This window comes from Trichosurus vulpecula, chromosome X (assembly GCF_011100635.1).
Source record: "Trichosurus vulpecula isolate mTriVul1 chromosome X, mTriVul1.pri, whole genome shotgun sequence".
Classification (NCBI taxonomy): domain Eukaryota; kingdom Metazoa; phylum Chordata; class Mammalia; order Diprotodontia; family Phalangeridae; genus Trichosurus; species Trichosurus vulpecula.
In genome coordinates, this window is record NC_050582.1 from 52287893 (window position 1) to 52309204 (window position 21312).

The window sequence follows — 21312 nt, forward strand, 5'->3', positions numbered from 1 at the left end:
CCACTTCTAGGGTTGTATCCCAAAGAAATCAGGCAAGCGGGAAAAGGACCCATATGTACAAGAATATTTATAGCAGCTCTCTTTGTGGTAGCCAAGAATTGGAAATCAAAGGGATGCCCATCAATTGGGGAATGGCTGAACCAGCTGTGGTATATGAAGGTGATGGAATACTATTGTGCCATAAGAAATGGGGATGATGCCGACTTCATAACAACCTGGAAAAACCTACACGACATAATGCTGAGTGAGCGGAGCAGAGCCAGGAGAACGTTGTGCACAGCCACAGATATATGGATTCCGTGAGGACCAACCCTGACATACTGCGCTTTTCTCAGCAACCTCAAGGGGCAAGGACAACTCCAGGGGACTCACGATGGAGAATGCTATCTTCATCGAGACAAAGAACTGCGAAGTTTGAATACAGACTGAGGCACACTACATGCTCGCCTTTTCTGCTTCTCTTTTGTTTTTGTTTTTGGGTTTTTTTTTTTTTGGTTCTGTTTCTTCTTTCTCATGATTCATTCCATTGGTCAAAATTCTTCTCCACGACTTGACTAGTGCATAAATTAATTCAATGCGAAGTTATACATGACAGTTATATGAGACTTCATGCCGTCTTGGGGAGGGAGGGGGGAGGGAGGGGAGAAAAACTGGAACTCAAAACTATGTAGAACCGTGTGTGGTAAACTAAAAATAAATAAAGAAATTAAAAAAAAATTAAGGGAATTGGAAGTGGTGTTGGGGTTGGGATGTGTTAAAGACTTGAGGGGTAGTCAGTGCAGAGATAGAAGATGGGAGATTAGAGTGTAGTGTGAGTAACAGCAAGAGAACCATTTAGGGACACGATTTGCAGAAGGATCGAAGGCAAAGAACCGGGCCATCTCAATAGCCTAGGCTAGGTTAAGAAGCAAAGGAGTGAAGCCTAACTCCCTCCGCGGAGTCTTATAGTCCCTGGACCTAAGAAGCAACTTGCTGTTTGGTGTGCCGTGTCTGTAGATCAAAAGGCAATCGAGTGAAATTGATTCTGGCGGAAAGGGGCGGTGCTAGCCAGTGGACTCCAAGAACCGCCCCGGGCCTCGCCCAGAGGCTAGCTGAGAAATGGGTCGCGAGCGGCCTCGGGCGGGTTCCGTCGGAAATGCTAGGGTGTTACCGGGCCGTTATTCGACGGGAGGTGGCGCGGGCTGGGGGGCGCGGTGGCAGAGGGGACCGAGCAGTCTCGCGCGATCATAGTCACTGCGCCACTATTGCGGGTTGGGCCTAGAGGATTTAAGGGGAGGGGCTGCAAGCTTGGGGTGGGGCGGGTTTATGGTGATGACATCCTGACGCTGCCTTGGGTATAGGCTGGGCCATGAAAGAGGATAAGGAGAAAGCGAGGCCCAAGGAGAAGCGGCCGCCCTCGTTTTCAGTCTCGTCTGCAGCAGCGACAGCAGCAGCAGCAGAGACAGCGGCGGCGGCGGTCACCACAGCAGCAGTCACTGCAGCGGCGGCGGCGGTAACTGCAGCCTCTGCCCCAGCCCCGGCCCCGGCCCCGGCCCCAGCCCCAGCCTCAGCCCCAGCCCCGGCCCCAGCCCCAGCTCCAACCCCGGCCCCAGCCCCACCCCCAGCTCCAGTTCCAGCTCCAGCGTCCTCTCCGGCAGCAGCGAGCGCAAGCTTCGGCGGCGGCGGCCCGGCGGACAGCGCCAAGACCCAGGAGAGAAAGGCGGATCGATTCAAAGAGAAGAAGGAGATGCTGAGCAAGGTGCGGGTGGCACGTACAGGTTCCTTCGCTGAAGGAGCCGCCAGACCAGGGGCCGCGCCTGCCCCCTCCTTCCCCCTTCCCCCCCCTCCCGTCCCAGGACCCCCGAAAGGCTCGGGCTGCCAGCGATCCAACGCCGGGCACGATTTGTGTTGGGGGAGGGGAGGCAATGAAAGAGTTAATGGGGCAGCAGAGAGCGGAGGGGGGGAAGGGAGGTGGGAGACTGCGACTGCAAGAGAGGCAAGCTTGGGGTGGTGCCCATTAGGGTGGAGAGAGCCGAAAGGGCCAGGAGCAGTGGAAAGGGGGGAGGGGGGAAAGGAGGGAGCAAGGGGGTGGGGGAAGGGCGGAAAGGGGAGCAGTGAAAGGGAGGAGGGAACAGGTAGGGTGGGGGAAGGGTTCGGGGAGGTGGAGGGGGCGGGGATGGTGGGGGAAGGGACGGAAAAGGCAGAGGAGGGATGAGGATCGATGAGGGCGGGGCACGCAAAGGGGAGCAGTGGGAGGGAGAAGGGAAGGGGGGCGATGAGGGTGGAGAGGGGAGCAGGTAGGGTAGGGAGGAGGGATGGGGAGGGCAGAGAGGGGAAAGCTGAGGATTTGGAGGGCGGGGCAGAGAGGGGAGGAGGAAGGAGGGGATTGAGGAGAGAGGGAATGGAGGAGGGGAGGGGGAAGAGGGAGATGGGGAGGACCCTTCCCACCTTCCTTTCTCCCCCCCTCCCGGGAAATACCTGATCTCACCCATTAGGGATGGGCCCCCACCTTGGGCTATCGACCCCCTCCCCTTCGGAAATCTGCCGTTCACATGCGCAGAGCTGGCTTTGACTTGCAGGGTGGAGATGGTGGAGAGGGCACGGGTGGTTTTGCCGATCAATCTGGGGTTGTGAGCGCTGCAGAGCACTTGGGTTGGGGAATGGATTCTTATTGTAAGCTTTACTGGACACACCCGAAAGCCCCGGGTAGCAGCTGGCTGCTTCTGTGTTCCTGTATTTTAAAAGAAAAATAAATGGTGGACTTTGTGCTGGGCTTGGGCAGACCTCTGATACTGACTAGCTGTTACCTAGGGTAGGTCAAAATCTCCCAAAGCCTGTAAAATGAAGTCACTTAGTCCAGTCTCCTCATTTGCAGCCGAGGAAACTGAGACCCAGAGAAAGGAAGAGACTTGGCCAAGGTCCCACAAGTTGAAAGTGACTGAATTGGGCCAAATTCAGTGATCCTGCCAGTTTACCTACCATGAAGTCTTCCACTATACACTGGACTAGGAATTAGGAGAACTGGATTTAATCTTTAATCACTAGTTATGTCTTTAGGCCAAATCTGAGTCTCAGTCTGTTGTTCAGTTATAAGATAAGGAAGTTGGACCCAGGTTAATAATCCCTTTCCAGCCCTAATGATCCATGTCTGAATAAGCCTCTGAGTTACCTCACCTGTAAAGTGGGCATAATGGTGTTTGAATTCCCCTTTCTCCCAATATAGGGATATAAAAGTTTTTTTGTAATCATAAAATGCTATCTAAAAATATAAGCAAATGCTATTAAAAATAAACCTTACCAATAAGTAAGTAGGATCAGTCTGCAATAGCCTAAGTGAATGCATATTTTAAAATAAACTTGAACTTGGAATATCAGTACTGAGATATGATATACAAAGTGCTGCAGACAGAGAAGGAAAATTCCTGCCCGCGACATATAACCCTAGCTCCTGAAACTTAGATAAAGCTTCACATTGCCTTAACTGTTAAGGCAACATTGATGCAAGTTACTTGCCTTTTTGTATCAGCAAGAAACAGGTTGAAAGATGCCTCAAGAAGTGAAATCACTGGGCTGAGCAAAAACCAGGCCTAACTTGGCCATCAGGGGATGGGGAACTAAGGCAGTTGTTCATTTTTTTCCCTTCTCATGTCAAGGTGATCATTCGGAGGTTGCCTCCTACTTTGACCAAGGAACAGCTTGAAGAACACCTTCAACCTCTGCCTGAACATGATTATTTTGAGTTCTTTGCAAATGATTCTAGGTAAAAAAAAAATTAATTCTTTTGGTTGTTTTTAAGGCTTCATCAGTGTTTGTCTTGCTAATGCTTCTTATTACATTTTGGGGCCTATCTCCATATAGAACTAATGTGTATATTTGCAACTCAGCAAAGCCCCTTCAAGCAATTTACATTTTGTTCTTTCTTTCTGCAGTTTGTATCCTCATATGTTTTCTAGAGCATACATCAACTTTAAAAACCAGGAGGACATTGTTTTGTTCAGGGATCGCTTTGATGGTTATGTTTTCGTTGATCATAAAGGTGAGTCCTGGCAACTAATGAAAAGAGGGCCTTTGATATGTCTGTTTGCCTTAGAAACATGGTGTACCCTGTGTCCATACCGCCCTCTCAGATCTTCAAAGCTCTTGTGTGTGATTACAATAACAGCACCATTTTTACTCAGACACTAACCTTAAGATGTCCTTGCAAATAAGTATAATGCCTTGATATCAGAGGCGGCACAAGTGGGTGGAATGCTAGATTTGGAATGAGGAAGATTTGGGCTTACATTCTGCCTCTGATACTAACTAGGTGACCCTGCTCGACTTGTATGAGCTCTCAAAGCCTGAGACAACTCTCTTAACACTTAGAAAGCTCTAAGTTACACACAGGTTAGTCTGCCTAGCTAGAAGGGGTTCCCACAAGCCAAAGTCATAAGTCCTGGACTTTTTTTTTAAACATTTGACCTTACTAATCATACCTGAAAGTATAACACTTTAACAGCCCTCCAGATTTCTTATTAACCTCTTAGCAATAAACCAATCAACAACCATTTATATTAAGTACCTACTATGTGCTAGCTAAAAAGAGCCTGGTACTTAAGAGACAAGGAGATGGCTTGATTCTCCCACTAGCGAGGGAAGTTGCATCTCTTCTCCTGGCTTCCAAATCCTTCCTAGATCTGGAACTGGAAGGAACCTTAGAGGCCACTGAGCCCAGCCCCTTTGTTTATACAGTCCAGTGAAGTTAGGGGACTTGCCCAAAGTCACCAAGGTTATTAGGTGTCCAAGGTAGTATGTCCATCCAGGTCCTCTCATTCCCAATCCATTGCTCTTTTCCCTGTGCCATATTGTTTTTCCCTTCCAGCCTTAACATTCTAGGGTTTTCTGCTGTCTTCACAGGTTAGTAAAATGGAAGAATTCCTCATTGTTCACTGCCCATCTGATAGGAATTGTTGCCAGCTCTGGCCTGAATGATGCTTTGTTTTGAATGCTTGAATGATGTTGGCAGCTATGTTGTTTTGTGTTCAGTGTAAAGGTACATACAGGTTTCAGATATTCCCTCTTTGTTATTGCCTCAATGGAGCTCGAACCTTTTAAGCCAGTGGTATTCTAAAATAATGTTGTAAATGTCTTCCCTGATGGGACCATTTCTTCCCAAGTGAGTGAAAAATTCTCCTACCAATATGCTCTGAAACTCAAGTAATCCACAGGTAATCCACCGATTATCACTCTGCTTTTGTCTGTACAACCATAGGTAAAAACGGGCTATGGGTGGGGGCTTTCAGGTTTTGGTATTACTCCAACTGTAGTAAGATGAAACCCTTCTTACAAAATAAATGTTATTGCTGCTTTTTGTTTTACATCATGACATTGACATCTTAAAAATTGTCTTTACTATGAACATGAACAAATATGAACAGTTCAGCCTATAAAGGAGAACGGAGAAGAGGGGTATATATGAGAGATGGTAAGAGAGTAAAAAACAGAGGGGTGTATATGAAGCTACCCCACTTTCATGTCCCTGGACAAACTCCTTTCTGTGTATTTTTAAATGTTTTGTTGACAGCTCCCTTTCTTTCTTTCTTCCATTTTGGACAACTATCACTACCGCCCCCTTCCCTTGTAACAAGTATAGTCAGACCAAACAAATGAGCACATTGGCCATATCTGAAAATGTATGCCTATACCACTACTCCATCAAATCTCTAAGAGGTAGAAAGGAAGATTTCCTCATCAGTCTTCCTGGAGATGGGATTGATGGCTGCCTTGATTAAACTGTGGTCATTTTGAACAGCACTCTCCTGAATCTGTTTACTCTGCTCTTCATCAGTTCATCCTACTCCTCCCAGGTTTCTTTGAATCCATCATATTCATCATTTTGTCCTGAGAAATTCTATTACGTCACATTCATGTACTAGAATTTATTCCGCCATTCTCCTCATTTGATGGACACCCACTTCGTTCTTTGCCACCACAAAAAGAGCTTCTATAAATATTTTTGTGCATATAAGTCCTTTTCTTCCAATGTTGGCCTCTTTGGGTATAGACCCGGTAGTATCACCTGGGTCCAAGGGCATAGACAGTTTAACAACTTACGAGCAGATCCTTTTCAGAGAATATGCCAACAGTAGTTGAACCAACATAGTAAAGGGCGTTCCATTTGAATATAAGAAAGAGCTTATCTTTTTCTCTTGCTATGTAACAAAAAACCTACAGCCTGCCTTGGTAAGTAGTGTGTTCCTATTGGTAGAGGTGTCTGAGCAAATGTGAAATGGCTCTTCAAAGAAGGCTGTAGCCTCTCCTAAAAGTCAGAAAAGTCTTAGCATTCCTCTGTCTCAAGGAAAACAAATTAGAAAAGATCAGGATAGCTTTTTATCAATTTGCTACTTCAGTATTCTTAGACATAATTTTGAATTTTGTTTTTGCTATGTGTCAGAAAAAAATAAAAAATGAACTACTTGTCTCTTTGAATTTTTAATGATGCTGATTCAGAATCTGTCTCATTAAAGTATACAGCTTAATACAATTGTCCATTAGATACAGGGAAAAAAATGAAATGTTTTTATTCTGAGGCTTGCTTTCTAGCTACCACCAAGAAATTTGGAGGATTTCTCTTTGGCATCTTTCTTTAGTAGTTCAATATTCTGAAAGAGACTTTTGTTCTCTCTCTCCCCCCCCCCCAAATCATTAACCTCTATATCCTGATAATACCTGTAGTGGGCTTGTTTTGGGGCTAATGACATTCATGTCACATGATTTGAAAAGGAGAAAGCAATGTCCACATGCAGGGTGGAATTACACAGAACATCCGGGAGTTCTTGGAGAATAATTTAGTCTGGATGGCCCTTCTGTAAGAAGCATGACTTCAAAACAAAACATTTTTTAGTTGTAAATCTTTGTAAAATGCTTGCTTACCTTCTGTAACTGAATAGTTTACAACTTTTTAGCAGATGTCTTTGGGTCATAATTATGATTCATGGTTCTGTAATTCCTTCTGTGCCTATGATAACACTGGTGCCCTCAGGGCCTTTGTTGAATGGGGCTGAACACTGTGGTTCCACTTATGCTTGTCTCCTCCCTTCTTGTCAGCTGGTACTTTCTGCTCTTACCTGTAGCTTTCCCGTTCTAAGGATGGTGGGTTTGGAAATCGGATAATAAAAATTGTTGGATTTGTGGGATTCCCATAATCCATATGGAAACCATTTCTCATAGCATTGTAGATATAGACCTTAATTTAGTCTAACCCCTTCATTTTTCAGATGTGCAAACAACTCCAGGAAGTGACTTGCCCAAGGTCACACACATAGCAGAGCCGGGGGTTTGAACTTGGGTCTTCTTACTCCAACTCCAGTGCTTTTTCCTCAACAGGATGCTGTTCTTCCCCCTCTGAAGTTTCTTGACATTTGCCTCTGGTGGCAGTGATCCCATTCCACCTTGTATTTTCCTTTTAGGTGTTTATAGGTTGTATCTCCCCTGCTATTCTCTATCGGCAGGGACCAATGTTCATAATTTTATACCTTGCCTATAGAAGTTAATTTAAAAAAAAATGAACTGAATCATACAATGGGGGCATGAGGGGACCTCTAAGGAGGAAAGTACATAAGATTTTTTTTAACTTCCTGACTTTCTGCTGTCTTCCAAGTAGATGAGGAATTGCATTTCTTTTCAGTAAATCTGTGAATAGAGAACTTTCAATGAGGAAACTTTCTTTTGGCACCTATTTTGCAACTTGTACTTTAGGGGCACTGAGAGGCATGTGACTTGCTCAAGGTCACATAGCCAGTATACGTTAGGGGTAGGACTTGAGTCTATGTTGTTTTTATTCTGAGGTCTGCTTTCTAGCTACAATCTGTTCACATTGCTAGACTGTATTATTGCAGAGCCTCGAATACGTGGCTCCCCTACATGTTATCCCCTCTAGGGCTGAAGGGCCCTTTCTATAGCCCTTTCCCCAACCCCACTTTTTTTATGGGCAGCTGGATGGTGCTGCAGTGGATAGAGCGCTGGGCCTGGAGTCAGGAAGGCTCATCTTCCTGAGCTCAAATCTGGCCTTGGACACTTACTAGCTGTATGACTCTGGGCAAGTCACTTAACCTCATTTGCCTTAGTTTCCTCATCCATAAAATGAGCTGGAGAAAGAAATGGCAAACCCTCTCCAGGATCTTTGTCAAGAAAACCCCAGATGGGGGTCACAAAGAATTGGATGCAACTGAAACCACTCAGCAACAACAATATCCAGCCTTAAATACATCAGTCCCCTCTGTGTTATCCCTCCAAGGCTGAAGGGTCCTTTCCATAGTCTTTTTTAAAAAGATAAATGTTTTTAAATGAACTTTTGAAAGAGGTTTTTTCTTTTTGTTTGTTTTTTTTAAGATGACTGGAATTCAACCTATAAAAACATCTTCGTTCCTTTTTTAAGTTGTTTTTTCTCATGATAGTTGAGCTTTTTGTAACCTAGGTCATAGTGTTTCTCTTGATGGTGAGAGGTGAGAACCTTCTTGGGGAAGGCAGCCTGCTATAGTAAAAAGAGGCTTGATTCATTATCAGAGGTCCTAGCTTGCTACTTACTCCCTTATGACTCTGGGCAAGTCACTTACCTTCTTTGAGCCTGGAGAAATGGGGATGGGGAGGCAGAGTAGACCACCTTTCAAGTTCTTTGCAGCTCGAAATCTGAGCCACCTAGTAGGACTCCCATAAAGGAACAGCTTGAATCTCTGGCATGTAATTTGAAGGCACTGCCTTTGTAAAAGCCTGTATTGCCATGTGACCATCTCTCACAGCCTAAGTTCCTTGTGTAAAACCAGAACTGAGGATGCACCGCTACCTATCTCTTGTTTTTGTAGCAGCGTTCAGGGAACCCATGAGAACCATAAAAATATATACAAGCAATTGTTGGGGGCGGGGGGGTTATTGTGTTGTCTTTCCAAACAGGTCAGGAGTACCCTGCTATAGTGGAATTCGCTCCTTTCCAAAAGTCAGCAAAAAAGAAGAACAAGAAGAAAGATGCCAAAACTGGGACTATTGAGGATGGTACGATACCACCATGGCGGTATATGGGGTCAGAGTTGGGGGGGGGTGAAGAACTTGAATTTTTTTTTTTTGCAAAAGGTGAAGTTGATAAGATATAATTCAATGGTGGTGATTGGGATGTTAGGTGGTTAATCTTTAGAGGGAAGTTAGATTTCTGATAAATAATGTTGATTTTCTCTAGCTAACTGAATTTTATTTATATCCTCTGGGGAGTGTAGTGTAGTTAGTACAATGCACCCTATATTTCTGTTGCTGCTTTTGATGATGATGAGAGCTTTTGTTTCTAAGATGAAGATACCTCAAATGCACCAAAGCAGAAGCCACTGTTTGACCGAGTCTCAATTTCCTCCTCTCTAAAATAAGGGGGTTGAACTGGTTGGTCTCTAAGGTCACTTGTAGCCATTTAACAGAAATGGCTTTGGTTTTCATTTCTGTTACCCTCACAAATGCAAAATCTGAGACAGGTTTGGTCATTGCAGTCTGTAGAGGACAAACACCCTAGTCAAGTTGCAGTCTTTCTTTTGGTTTTATTTGGCATGACTCAGAATCAGTTGTACATGTGTTTTACATGAATGTTGATAAAGGTCTGGACCCATCAGCTCAAATCAATAGACATGCCATAATAGGTGTTCATAGCTCCCACTTGAATATACCCAAGCTTGTGAGGTTTGAGAGGTCTTTGGTCAACCTCTGAAATGAGGAGATGCCCCTGCCAGCAGCTCCTCCTCAAGCTCCCCCAGCAATAGACCTGGCTCTCATGTTCACCAGACCTTTTTCAAAGCCACCCGGAGCAACCATAGTTGGTATTTTATAAGGAAAACGCAGTGTAAATGTAAGAGCACATAGCTAGTTTATTATATCATGAATTCAGATGCATTGACCTTGGATCAGGTCACATCCATCCCACCTTGCATTCCAAATAGTTTCCTCCTCTGAAAAACAAAGGTTGGGCGGGGTAATAATAACTAGCATTTAGATGGTGTTTTAAGGTTGGCAGCATGCCATGTTATTTCCTTTGTTTTCATAATAACCCTTGGAGGGAAGGGCTATTATTATCACTCCGATTTTACAGATGGGAAAAGGAAGGCTGAGAGCTTGCGTGATCTGCCCAGGATCACACAGCTAATATGTTTGAGTCTGGATTTGAACTCAGATTTTCCTGATGCCAAGTCCTGCCCTTTTAACCACTTTGCCACTCTCTGGCAACTCTAGATCTGTGATCCTTCTCCCACTTCTTGGCCTTGGGCAAGCCACTTGACGTTTGTGGAGCTCAGCTTTCTCCTCTGTAAAATGGGGATAAAATGGGAGTAGGTGTTAGGTGACTTCCATCTAGCTCAGAATCCTATGAGCCACAGGGTTTGGCCTTTTGCCAACAAGTACCCTGGGAAGAACTTGAATGATCTTTGTCATCTCAAATGCCATGTTTGGGAACTTATTAGATCTCCCTGACGTAGGGTGAGCAGCATCTTCACGGGGACAATATAGGTGCATTTCATGTTTGCCTGAAGAAAAAATACAAAAATAAATAGATTATAGTCAAACCTTGGTGCCCTAGAGAAGCTTCCTATTTAATAGACTCATGTTTGGATCCAGTTTGGGTAGAGCGTTTATTGGCCCAAATTTTATTTGTGCAAATCAGGATTTTCATATATGGAGTTTGTTTCAGTCAATCAATAAACATTTGTGAAGTGTTCACTATGGGCCAGCCACTATGCTAAGCCCTGGGGTTACAAAAAGAGCCCTTAAGGAGGTTACACTCTAACAGTTAAAGAGAGGTATGCCAGGAAAGGCATTCTGGTAGTTCTGTTGTGTGCAGATACCATCATGGTGAAGCCTCTTGCAAGTGTGACTCAGGGTGGCTGGGGCTGCAGCTTTTAAACAAAGCGTTGGGGGTTGGGTGGAGCAAGTTCTCCCCACTGTTGTCCACTTATTGAAGAGCCAAAGTAATAAAATCTCAGATGGTCTTTTCTTTGTCCTCTCCTTTGGGGGATCCAGAGTGGGGTTTGCATAGAGTAGCGAGGGAGTGTCTCTGACGGACTTGTATGCTGTCTGTCACCAAAAGGCCACCACACTTACTTCCTCAATTCCATATTTAGACCCTGAGTACAAGAAATTTCTGGAGAGTTATTGTGCAGAGGAAGAGAAACTGACATCCACTCCAGAGACTCTGTTAGAAGAAATAGAAGCAAGAAATAAAGAGCTGATAGGTAAGGGGGGAGGGAGGGCAGAGAGAACGCTCCTAAGGTAATGTGTGCCTCTTTAAAGGGTCATGATGTTTATTAAATTTTACAATATTGTTCATTATGAACACATCGCTGGTCTCTAAACAAAGGGTAAGTGCAAACCTTGGGAGTGGATCTTTGAAATCAGTGTTATCAGTGACCTTCATTTTTTCTGTCAGTCACCTTTGGATAAGTTAAACAAAGCACGTTTGACAGTGTATGTGGCATTATATGCCCATAATCATCTACCTCCCTACCCTAAAGTCTCCTCTCTTGGGACTAAGATTCATTATCCCGATCACCCAAGGTTCGTGTACATGATTGTGGTCATTGTCTTACTTTGTTCTCTCTTCACTCTTCCTCAGTTCATACAAGTCTTCCTATGTTTCTCTGTATTCCTCATATTTGTTATTTCTTTTAGTGGAATAACATTCCATTGTATTCATAGATCACACTTTGTTCAGCCGGTTCTCAGCTGTTCTCCAATCAATGGGCACCTACTTTGTTTCCAGTTTTTTGCTGTCACAAAAAGAGCTGCTATGAAAACCTTTGTATATTATGGGGCCTTTGTGTTTTTTATCTTCTTGGGGTATAGAGGTTTAAGAATTGTAAGTTTTAGGACCTTTGAATTTCTGGTAAGTTTTTGAAGATATTTTGGTGTTTTCTACTACTTACAAATGAGTATTTCTAGCTAAAATATTATACATAAGCCTCCGTGCCAGGCCCTATTCTCTTCTCCATGAATGCTGTTGACCTTGGCGATTTCATCAGCTTCCACAGGTTTAATGATCATCTATGCAGATGGCTCCCAGTTCCATTTATCCAGACCTGTCTTCTCCCTCAAATGACAATCCTACATCACCAACTGCCCATGGACCATTTCAAACTGAAGGCTCTTGTAGCATCTCAAACTCAACATGTCCAACATAGAACTAATTCTGTTGGAGAGACAAACATATTTCCAGTTACCTAGGTTCACAATCTGTGGCCTCCTGGATGACTCACACCCCCTCACATCCCATCCAGTCAGTTACCAAGTGTTGTCGTTTCTACCTCTATGACATATCTCTAATCTGTCCCTTTCTCTCCACTCCCATAGCCGTCAACCTTGTTCAGGCCCTCATTCCTTCTCACTTGGGCAATTGTGGTAGCTTCCTACTTGATGTTCCTTCTTCAAGTCTCTCTCCCGTCCAATACCTCTCTCAGCTGCCAAAATGATTTTCCTGAAGCCCAGGTCTGACTATATAACTCCCCCATTCAGTAAACTCCAGTGGTTCCCTTTTATCCTTAAGCCGGAATCTAAACTCATCTGTTTGGCTTGCAAAACCAGCCTAGCTTTGCTTTACACTTGCATTCCAGCCAGGCTAGCCTTTCCTTGGTTTCTTGCATATGACACTTCCATCTCCCATCTCCACACCTTTGCACAAGGTGTGCCCTGTGCCTAGAATGTACTCCCTTACTTTGGCCTTTTGGGATTTAATTTGCTTCCCAGCTCAGCGCCAGGCTTATCTACATGAAGCCTTTCCTATCTTCCTCACTGTCCTCTCCCGCCAAATTAATTACCTTGTGTTTATTTTTTATCTGCCTATAGCTGCTGGTTTTCCCTCTCCCTTTGTTCTCTCCCTCCCCAACTCCCCTCAACAATCAGACATGAGCTCCTTGAGCTCAAAGGCTGTTTTTTGCTTTTCTTTGTATCTCCAGCATTTAGCACAAGGCCTGGCACACAGAAGGCACTTAATAAACATTTGCCAGTTGATTGGTGGGAAATAAAAGCCTTATAACGAATCGTTTCTTTTTCTTTGGCCTTGTCATAAAACCAAAAGCATTTGCCTTAAAAGTCCAGGTATAACTGAATTCCTTCTTTAAGGTTAGCTGGCTTCATTCACTTTATATGGCTGTTGCTGAAGAGGCAGCTTTCACCCCAGGAAAATGCCCCTGACCTTAAATAAATACCACATCTCCTTTTGAAAAGCCAGAGCCAAGATCCTCTGTATAAGAGCTCTTAACGAGCTACGAGGTGCTAGACAAATGTAGGAATTGTTTTTACTACTAACTTTCTTCTGATATGTTAGAAATTTTCCTTTAAATCCATAATTTTCCTGGCCCTGGAGGTCAGAAGAAAGTTCTTTCTAGGTGTATAATTGACACTGGATTTTTCCCCCTTATATTTATGTAGCCAAGAAGACAACTCCTCTTTTGAACTTCTTGAAAAATAAACAGGTAAGAAATGTAATAATGTGGTTATCTTACTAAATTTAAACTCATTTACACTGGAAGAGGGGAGGGGCCTTCCCATGTATGCATGTGGTTGTTCCTAGCCACTTGGGCCCTGGAGTAGAGAGAGTCTAGTCCTACTGTCTTCTGACTAGGCCCTTCTCCTTGACTTTGATAGTGGAGATAAGGAGAAATCCAATGCAGAAATGGATATGAAGTGCTTTGTAAACCTTAAAGTACCCTTCAGATGCAAACAGCTATTTTTGTATGGCTGGTTCTCTGGCTGCCCTTTGTCTTCTTGAAAGCCATTGGAAAGGCATTTATAATCAACTGCCAGAGATTTCGCCTAGCTGGACCACCTCTCCTTTCTGTAGGAAGGCCAGGTTGGACTTTGTGGATAGGATTGAGTAGGGACGCTGCCTTTGCTAGATGTAGGATACCCAGCATGCTTTGCGACTGTTTGAGGCTTTTTGGTGGTGACCATCTTGTTTAAAAGGCTTTGAATCCTCTATCTGTTTGCAGAGGATGAGAGAAGAAAAGAGAGAAGAGAGACGGCGGAGAGAGATCGAGAGAAAAAGGCAAAGAGAAGAAGAAAGGAGAAAATGGAAGGAAGAAGAGAGAAGAAAAAGAAAGGATACAGACAAGATAAAGAAGATTGAAAGAGGTCCAGAAAAAGAGAGGGATAGATCAAAGGATGAACCAAAGATTAAGGTATGAAATCCATGTTGCAGAAAAGTCGCATGGAACAACTTCCCGAAACATGTATGGAGTGTCCGTGTATTGAGTGTCGGTGTAGATGAAATAAAGTTTCTTGTGGCAAACCAATAAAGCAACCTTTTTTCCTCCAACACTATCCTTTTACTTTGAGAAGTGGGCAGCCCTTGAGAGCATTAATCAGCACCTCTCATACCATTTAATTTGTCATTACAAATTTTGTCCTTTTTTTTGGTTCATTTTTGCCATTTAACATGTTCCATTATTGGATTTCTACTCATTTCCTTTTCTTGGTAAATAAGGCCTTCCGGTTGGCTAGAGGGTGGTAGAACTTCCTCCATGTTTTCCTTCACACTGACACTCAATCAGGTTGGCTTGTCTGTGTGTTTCCCACTGTCTTCTGGTACACAGGTTAGAAACTGCAAATCACCAAAGAGGCCCAGCCGAACACTGAGAACCTGGTACTTTGTCATGTGACCAGGTCTTACCAAGTATTTTGGGTGCTAGGGTTAGCAGTGGAAACACCCTCCTCTAAGTCCTAGGGGTGAGGTGGGGGTGCTGAAGTGACAAGCCACAGGCCCACTGACTTCTCTTTGCTGCATAACCATAACTTGTTGAGGAAGAGGAGCTGGTAGATTCCCTCTCCCTCTTCCCTTTTCGCTCTGCCTCCACTGTCTGCAGGCTAACCCGGTTGCCTAGGGGCCACTGAGGGTGATGGGCCTGCATGGTATTCTGCTCCCTCTTTTACCCCTGTTTCCTCCATCCTCACTGTGCACAGGACTCAGTAGCCAGCCAGCAAGCAGCTCCCAATCACACATGCTCCAGATCTCTCCTCAAGGAAGAAACTAGAGCTAGGCCCTGCTAGCTCCCACTCTGGATCGGGGTTTGAGGAAGCTTTTGCTCTGCCAAACTTCATGGAGTATTTGTTCCCTGACATTTTGGGAAGAGAGGGACAGTTTGCCCCCAAGTAGGAAGCAGTCCCTACTCTACTCACAGGCCTTGGTATTACTGTCCTCCCCTTGCCCCACCCCACCCCCATTTGCTTTTCTTGATGCTAGAGTCCCCTCAGTCACTAGGCACCCCCTGCAGCTCATTCATGGGGGTCTCTCATACACACCCTGTGCCTGCCACCTCAGCCATGACTTGCGCTTTTCCCACCTCTTTCCAACAAGGCAGCTACTCACAAGCAGGAGACACATTTATTTGCATTCCTATTAAGAGTACTGAGTGTTTTGGCTTCTCCTAATGCGCCATCAACGCCTCTCCTAAGAAGATGCTTATTGGAGAGCTAAGAAGACCATACACTATGGACCAGCAGTATGATAACCCACCTAGGATGATGCTTTCCCTGTCCGTGCTGTTCAGATTGGACCTTAGCTCTTTGCAGGGAACTTGTTTGTTTCCGCTTAATTAGCTCCTGCTTCAGTGTGTGCTGTGCTATTATGCCCTTCGCTCAGTGACGTAGCGCTGCATGAAGCCTTCGTCCTAAGACTTGGGAATTCTTATGTTTTCCATAAGAATACTTCTTGATGCTATCTGTCACTTGGGGAGTATTTTGAAGGGTTTTCTAGTGGTGACTGGGGGCAGAGAAAGGGTATTGTTTGCACACTGGGAATCTTAGTGCTCCCACCTGCCTGTGTGGTGGTTTTGAAGCCTCTATTTTAACAAGTAAACATTAAGTATCCAACTCCTGCTCAGCAGAGATGGAACAGCAGTGCTCCCTTGTACCATATGAGGCGTTTGGCTTTATTAACCAGCTGCTGGGTGGTTCCTAACCATTCAACACATCACAACAAAAAGCCTCAAGCAAAAATTATTTCTTCAAGGTGGATCGGTCATTCAGTGACAGAGGTATTTGTCACTCGGAGCGTTAACCCAACCCAAACCCCAGCAGTACCCACCCATCCGGCATGTTTAGGTTCATGATGTATTCTGCCACAAAGCATCACCAACCGCAATAGCTACGCTACTTTGCTATGGACAACATGCTTGGAATTGTGCATTGGCCTTTCTAAAACTGAAGAGTTGTGATCCTCTCAGTATAAAGTGAGCGAACTGCCTGATTTCAGTGAGTGGGTGACGTGTGGACGCTGGTCTCGCCTCCTTAGTAACTTACTTTTCTCTGTGCACTATCTGTTATCCTGGGAAATGGCGTGCACCTGACTTCATTTTCAGAGTGGGGAACCAAACGGGAGCCACTGTGAGTGATCTAAGGCTTAGATGGGCCAGAGTATAGTTTTCTTTAGGGATTTTTTTTAAAGGAACACTCCCTCTCTACCCCTCAAAATGAAAATAAACTTGTTCTTTTTCAAGCTGCTCAAGAAGCCAGAAAGAGGAGATGAAAAAGAATTGGAAAAAAGGGAAAAATCCAAGAGATTGGACAAAGAGAATCTGAATGAGGAAAAAACCAGTGGGCAGAGTAGTGCCGCGGCCAAGCGTTCTGATGGGGAGACGAAAGAAGAAAAAGCCAAGAAGTTAGTATTCTAGGGCTCACCAGCATGTCTCCCTTAGACTTGTCTCTGCAGCGTTGAGTTGAATTCTACAAACAGTTAAGTGGCTCCTATATGCAAGGGTGCTAATGGCATTGGTTGCTCTGTTCTGGCTTTGCCGCTGAATGAAGATCAGCTACTATTTCTAATCAGATGGTGGGGAGGAGGGTCCAAAATGCTCCTTGTCATGCGTCTCAGGGCAGCTTTCCAGAGGAGCTTGAACAAACACAGGGTCATGAGATGTGACCAGTTGCAGCACGCTCTTGTGGCCTTTTTTTCCTACATAGCTTCATTTCGATAGCCAAGTCGAAAGCACAGTGTGTCTTTCCGCTTGTGATGCCCAGAACGCTGAGGGTTCATTCTCAGATTTGTTTTCCATGCAGATCTGAAGATGAGGGTGGCAAAGACCACAGGGAGAGGGACAAGGACTATGAAAGAGACAAGGAACGAGAGAGGCAACTTCGAGAGAAGGAGAAACTGAGGCGGCAGGAAGAAGACAAAAGGAGGCAAAAGGAACGCTTTGAGAAAGAGAAGACCTTTAGAAGAAAAGAAGAAGAAATGAAAAAGGAAAGAGATCTACTTAGGGACAAAGGAAAGAGGCATGATGGTACAGATTTAATAGGCAACTCAGACAGAATGACCAAAGAGGACAGAAAAGAAGATGCAGCGAAAAGAGATCGTATAAGAAACAAGGTGCTACTTTTCTTTAAATTTGTTTATTTTCATAAGGTGGTTTGGTGGTTTTTTTTTATAGAAACACTAGAAACTTTTAAAAAAGGATTATTAGCTTTTTACTTGTTCTTTTGAAACTTAAGTTTCTCAATGGCCACTTTAAACAGCTTATCCACAGCTTGTGTTGACGAGGAAAGATAGGTTAGGTTGGAGAGATCTAAAACAGGAAAAGCCATCTTGGGAGTGAAATTTTCCTAAAAATAAGGCTACTAAAAAACCTTGGACACCGAGCCTTCTGGTGGATGGTTTTTAGAGCAAAGTTATCTTCTAACACAAACTCCTTGAAACGCTAAGCAGGGAGCTCATCTGGCCTTCTTTTGTGAAGCCTCCTATTTTAAAGTACTGCAGAAATGTGTGCTTGGAATTAGGCCCAAAGGAGTGATGCTGCCTGTGCTAACTTTGGTTCTATCACTCGGGCAGAGGGTATGCAAGAACTCCCGGCCTTTGGGCTGGTCCGATGGAAAGAGGCTCTTTGAGGGGGATCTAGTATGAGAGTTGTTTTCAAATATTTGAAGGGTTGCTGTATAGAAGGAAAATCTTTCTGCCTGGCCTCAGAGGACAGAACAAGGAGAGTCAGTGGGGGTGGAGAAGATCTATTTAGCCATTGTGTTGGGGGAAAAATTCATAACAATTAAAGCTGTGGAATGGGCTACATCAGGAGGTAGTGAGTTGCTCATCACTGGTGGTCTTAAAGTAGAGATTGATTGCTTTCTTGTTAGATATGTTGTAAAAGTACCTTCTCAGGTAAGGGTTAAGCTGGATGGCCTCTGGGGCCCCTACCAACTCTCAGATTGTATGATTTGTATTAGAATTTCCAAGAATCAAATTAAGTCAGGAATCAAACATTACTCATACAAAATGACTTTATCAAATCTTGAGTTCCAGCATGCGGCGGGCACAGAGCCTCTCACCTGGGTGTTGTGTTGTTGGCCTCTCATCTTGCTGGTTGTGTTTTAATAGGGTTACAGGGTCTGAGATCATAACTTTAGGGTAGGTCAGCACTAAGCAAAGTTCATAGGTTTTTTTATGATTCTTAAAAATGAGCTCTTAGAAGAGTCATCTGCATTGACAGATATATTTGATTTTGTCTTTTCCTTCTCTGAAATTACCTGCTAAAGGTTTTGTTTTTGTTTTTGTCTTTTTTTAATTCTAGCTGGAAAGAGGTAGGTGATGGGTGTGGTTCCTGAACTGAAACATTTTAGGTTGGTTGAGTTCATTTTCAGATGGTCCTGAAATTTGGACAGATGATTTGGAGCGTGTGTATGTGTACATGTATGTGTGTCTTGGGTAGCTAGGAATGCAGTGTAGTGCTATGAAAATGATCTTTCATTTTGGATTTTGCAAGCAAAATCCTAGTCAAGGTTGACTATTGGACCATGCACTCAAATTTTGGCCTTTGGGAAGTCTGCAATCCTGGTTGTTGGTACCACTGAAGTTTTACTACCACTGACACAGTATATGGTGCTTAGGACATTCAAAAAGCTACGAAAAGGGCCAGAAGCAACTTGCAGGTCAAGTGCAGCCCACTAATGCGTCTCACGCTTCTCTTTAGGACCGCCCAGCAATGCAACTCTACCAGCCAGGTGCCCGGAGCCGGAATCGCCTGGGACCCTATGAAGACAGCCCTTTGAAATCTGCAGAGCCAGCTCCAGATAAAAAGCAAGAGAATGAGAACAATAGTAGGGAAGAAGAAGAATGATAAGCCCAGCTAGCAAACAGCCAAAGAGCAGGAATTTAGCAGTCTAACAGTGCCTTCCAAAAGAAGGAATAGAGAGAGAATCTCAAAGGGGCCAGGTGCTGATGGGGCTACCTTTCAGATGAGCATGATGGGGGTGGGGCAAAAGTGGAAATCTTTGTTGAGGAGGCCAAATTTGAGGTGATTCTTATCTATGCAGCTATTGGAATTTAATTTTAGGGTTTTCAGATAAGGAGGAAATGATTTGAGGTTTACTTGATTTGAGGTTTGCTTGGATGTGGAAATGTCTTCTGTGGCCTTAATCATGGCACATCTGTGTGCTAAAGGTTGGAAGCCTGTAGCTGACATTGAAAGGTTTTGGTCAGTAAAGCTGAGAATGCTTTCATTTGAGGCATATTGAGCTGCCTTTGAAGGGGGGCTGACTTCACCTTGGACATACTGTGTCATTGGTATTAATTACTGAATTGGAATTGGCTAGAAACAGCAAACATCCTATTACTTTAGGCCCTGAGAAAGATATCATACTACTTGCTACGAACAGACATTTTGGTTGACATGCCAACCATAGTCAAATAATGTCTCCATCCTCCGGACAGAAACGCTGGCTTTTATTTGAATATAGGTTAGCGTATGAGAATATTTCAAGCATTTCTTCTTATTTGAGCCTTTTTATTCCAAACAGAATTATGCAAAATTCAGCCCTCCAAAATGTGTCATTTCCATCATTGCTTCATCTTACTCCTTATGGCATAAGCACATTTCCTGTCCCAGGCACAATGGTCACTACCATCTGTGGTCACCTTTTATCATAGGAACTTTCAGTCTTCATTATTTTGTACAGATATCAATAAAGATCTGACCAAACAGCAAACCCTGAAGGCTGTTCTGAAATACATGTACAAAGCTTAAAGTAGTGTTTAGTTAAAAAAAATTTAGTTACCCTACTTTGTGTGCCAGAGCTTGGGAAAGACACAGCAGGAAAGAGTCCTTCCCCTTCCCTGAAAAAGTCTGGAATCTAGAAAAAATAAACATGCCCCTTATTCTAATTTGTAATATTAGTGCTTAAAAGGAATACAAAGTGCTAGGTGAGATTATATTAGAGAGGTGACACGGCCTAGTGCAGGGATGGGGAACCTGTGACCTCCAGGCCACATGTGGCCTTCTAGCTCCTTTCATTAAGGGGATTTGTTCTGTGAAGTTTGGATTCAGTCAAAGGGCCACACTCAAGGACCTAGAGGGGATTTGTTCTGTGAAGTTGGGATTCAGTCCAAGGGCCACATTTGAGGACCTAGAGGGCCACATGTGGCCTTAAGGACACAGGTTTCCCTGCTCTGGCCTAGTGAATAGAGAGCTAGCCTCTAAATTGGGAAAACAACTTTAAAGTTACAAATTGAAGACAAGATACTGACCTGTGATGGTAGAGGGAATTTCCTCACCTGAGAATTCCCTATAGCATTGAAACCTTGGATCCCAACTCCCTATGAGTCCTGACAGGTCTGCCCCAGTTTGGATAGGATGAGAGAAGGACCACTGTTACATATGTTAAGTACCTTCTAGGAATTGGGCTTTGTGCTAGGCCTGGGGGATACAAAGAAAGCAAAAGACAAGGAGCTTTGCCCTCAGGAAGCTTTGAAGTCTAAAGGATACAACATGAAAACAACTAGGTCCAAACAAGATCTGTGTAGGATCAGTTGTAAATAAGCAAAGGAGAGAAGGCTGTAGGGGTAAGAAGGATAAGAAAGTCTTCCTATAGAAGATGGGATTTTAGCTAGGGAAGTCAGGAAGCAGAGATGAGGGAAGAGCATTTTAGACAGCCAGTGAAAATGCCCACAGTGGGGAGATGGAGTTTCTTGTGCAAAGAGGCCAATGTCACTGGATCACAGTATGTATTTGGTGGGGGGGGGGGGTGTCACAGGGATGTATAAGATGTAAGAAGACTGGAAAGGTCAGGGGGGAAGCAGGTTATGAAGGGTTTTAAATGCCAGAGGACTTTCTATTTGGTCCTGGAGGTGATAGGCAATGGAGTTTATGGGGGGGGTGTCTGTGTTCGTGTGCGTGACATGTGACTCAGACCTACACTTTAGGATGATCACTGGCCACTTCAGTGGGAACAGGCTTGTAGTGGGCCGACTGAGCAGCAGGACTGAAATAAGGGCCAGGGTGGTGGCAGTGTCAGAGGAAGGAAGGGGGAGTGTAGGAGAGAAGTCGTGACGGTAGAAATGATAAGACTTGACAGCAT

The 21312-nt window shown here is 44.2% G+C and overlaps 1 protein-coding gene across 1 annotated transcript; it reads left to right on the forward strand.

Moving 5' to 3' along the window:
* Nucleotides 1–1271: 1271 nt before the first annotated feature.
* Nucleotides 1272–19944, forward strand: UPF3B (UPF3B regulator of nonsense mediated mRNA decay). The gene is made up of 10 exons (XM_036739964.1): nucleotides 1272–1738; nucleotides 3633–3739; nucleotides 3909–4015; nucleotides 8908–9006; nucleotides 11103–11213; nucleotides 13405–13448; nucleotides 13965–14153; nucleotides 16470–16630; nucleotides 17029–17338; nucleotides 18930–19944. The coding sequence occupies exons 1-10, from the start codon at nucleotides 1349–1351 to the stop codon at nucleotides 19074–19076; spliced, it is 1665 nt and encodes a 554-aa protein (XP_036595859.1). The 5' UTR covers nucleotides 1272–1348; the 3' UTR covers nucleotides 19077–19944.
* Nucleotides 19945–21312: the final 1368 nt, after the last annotated feature.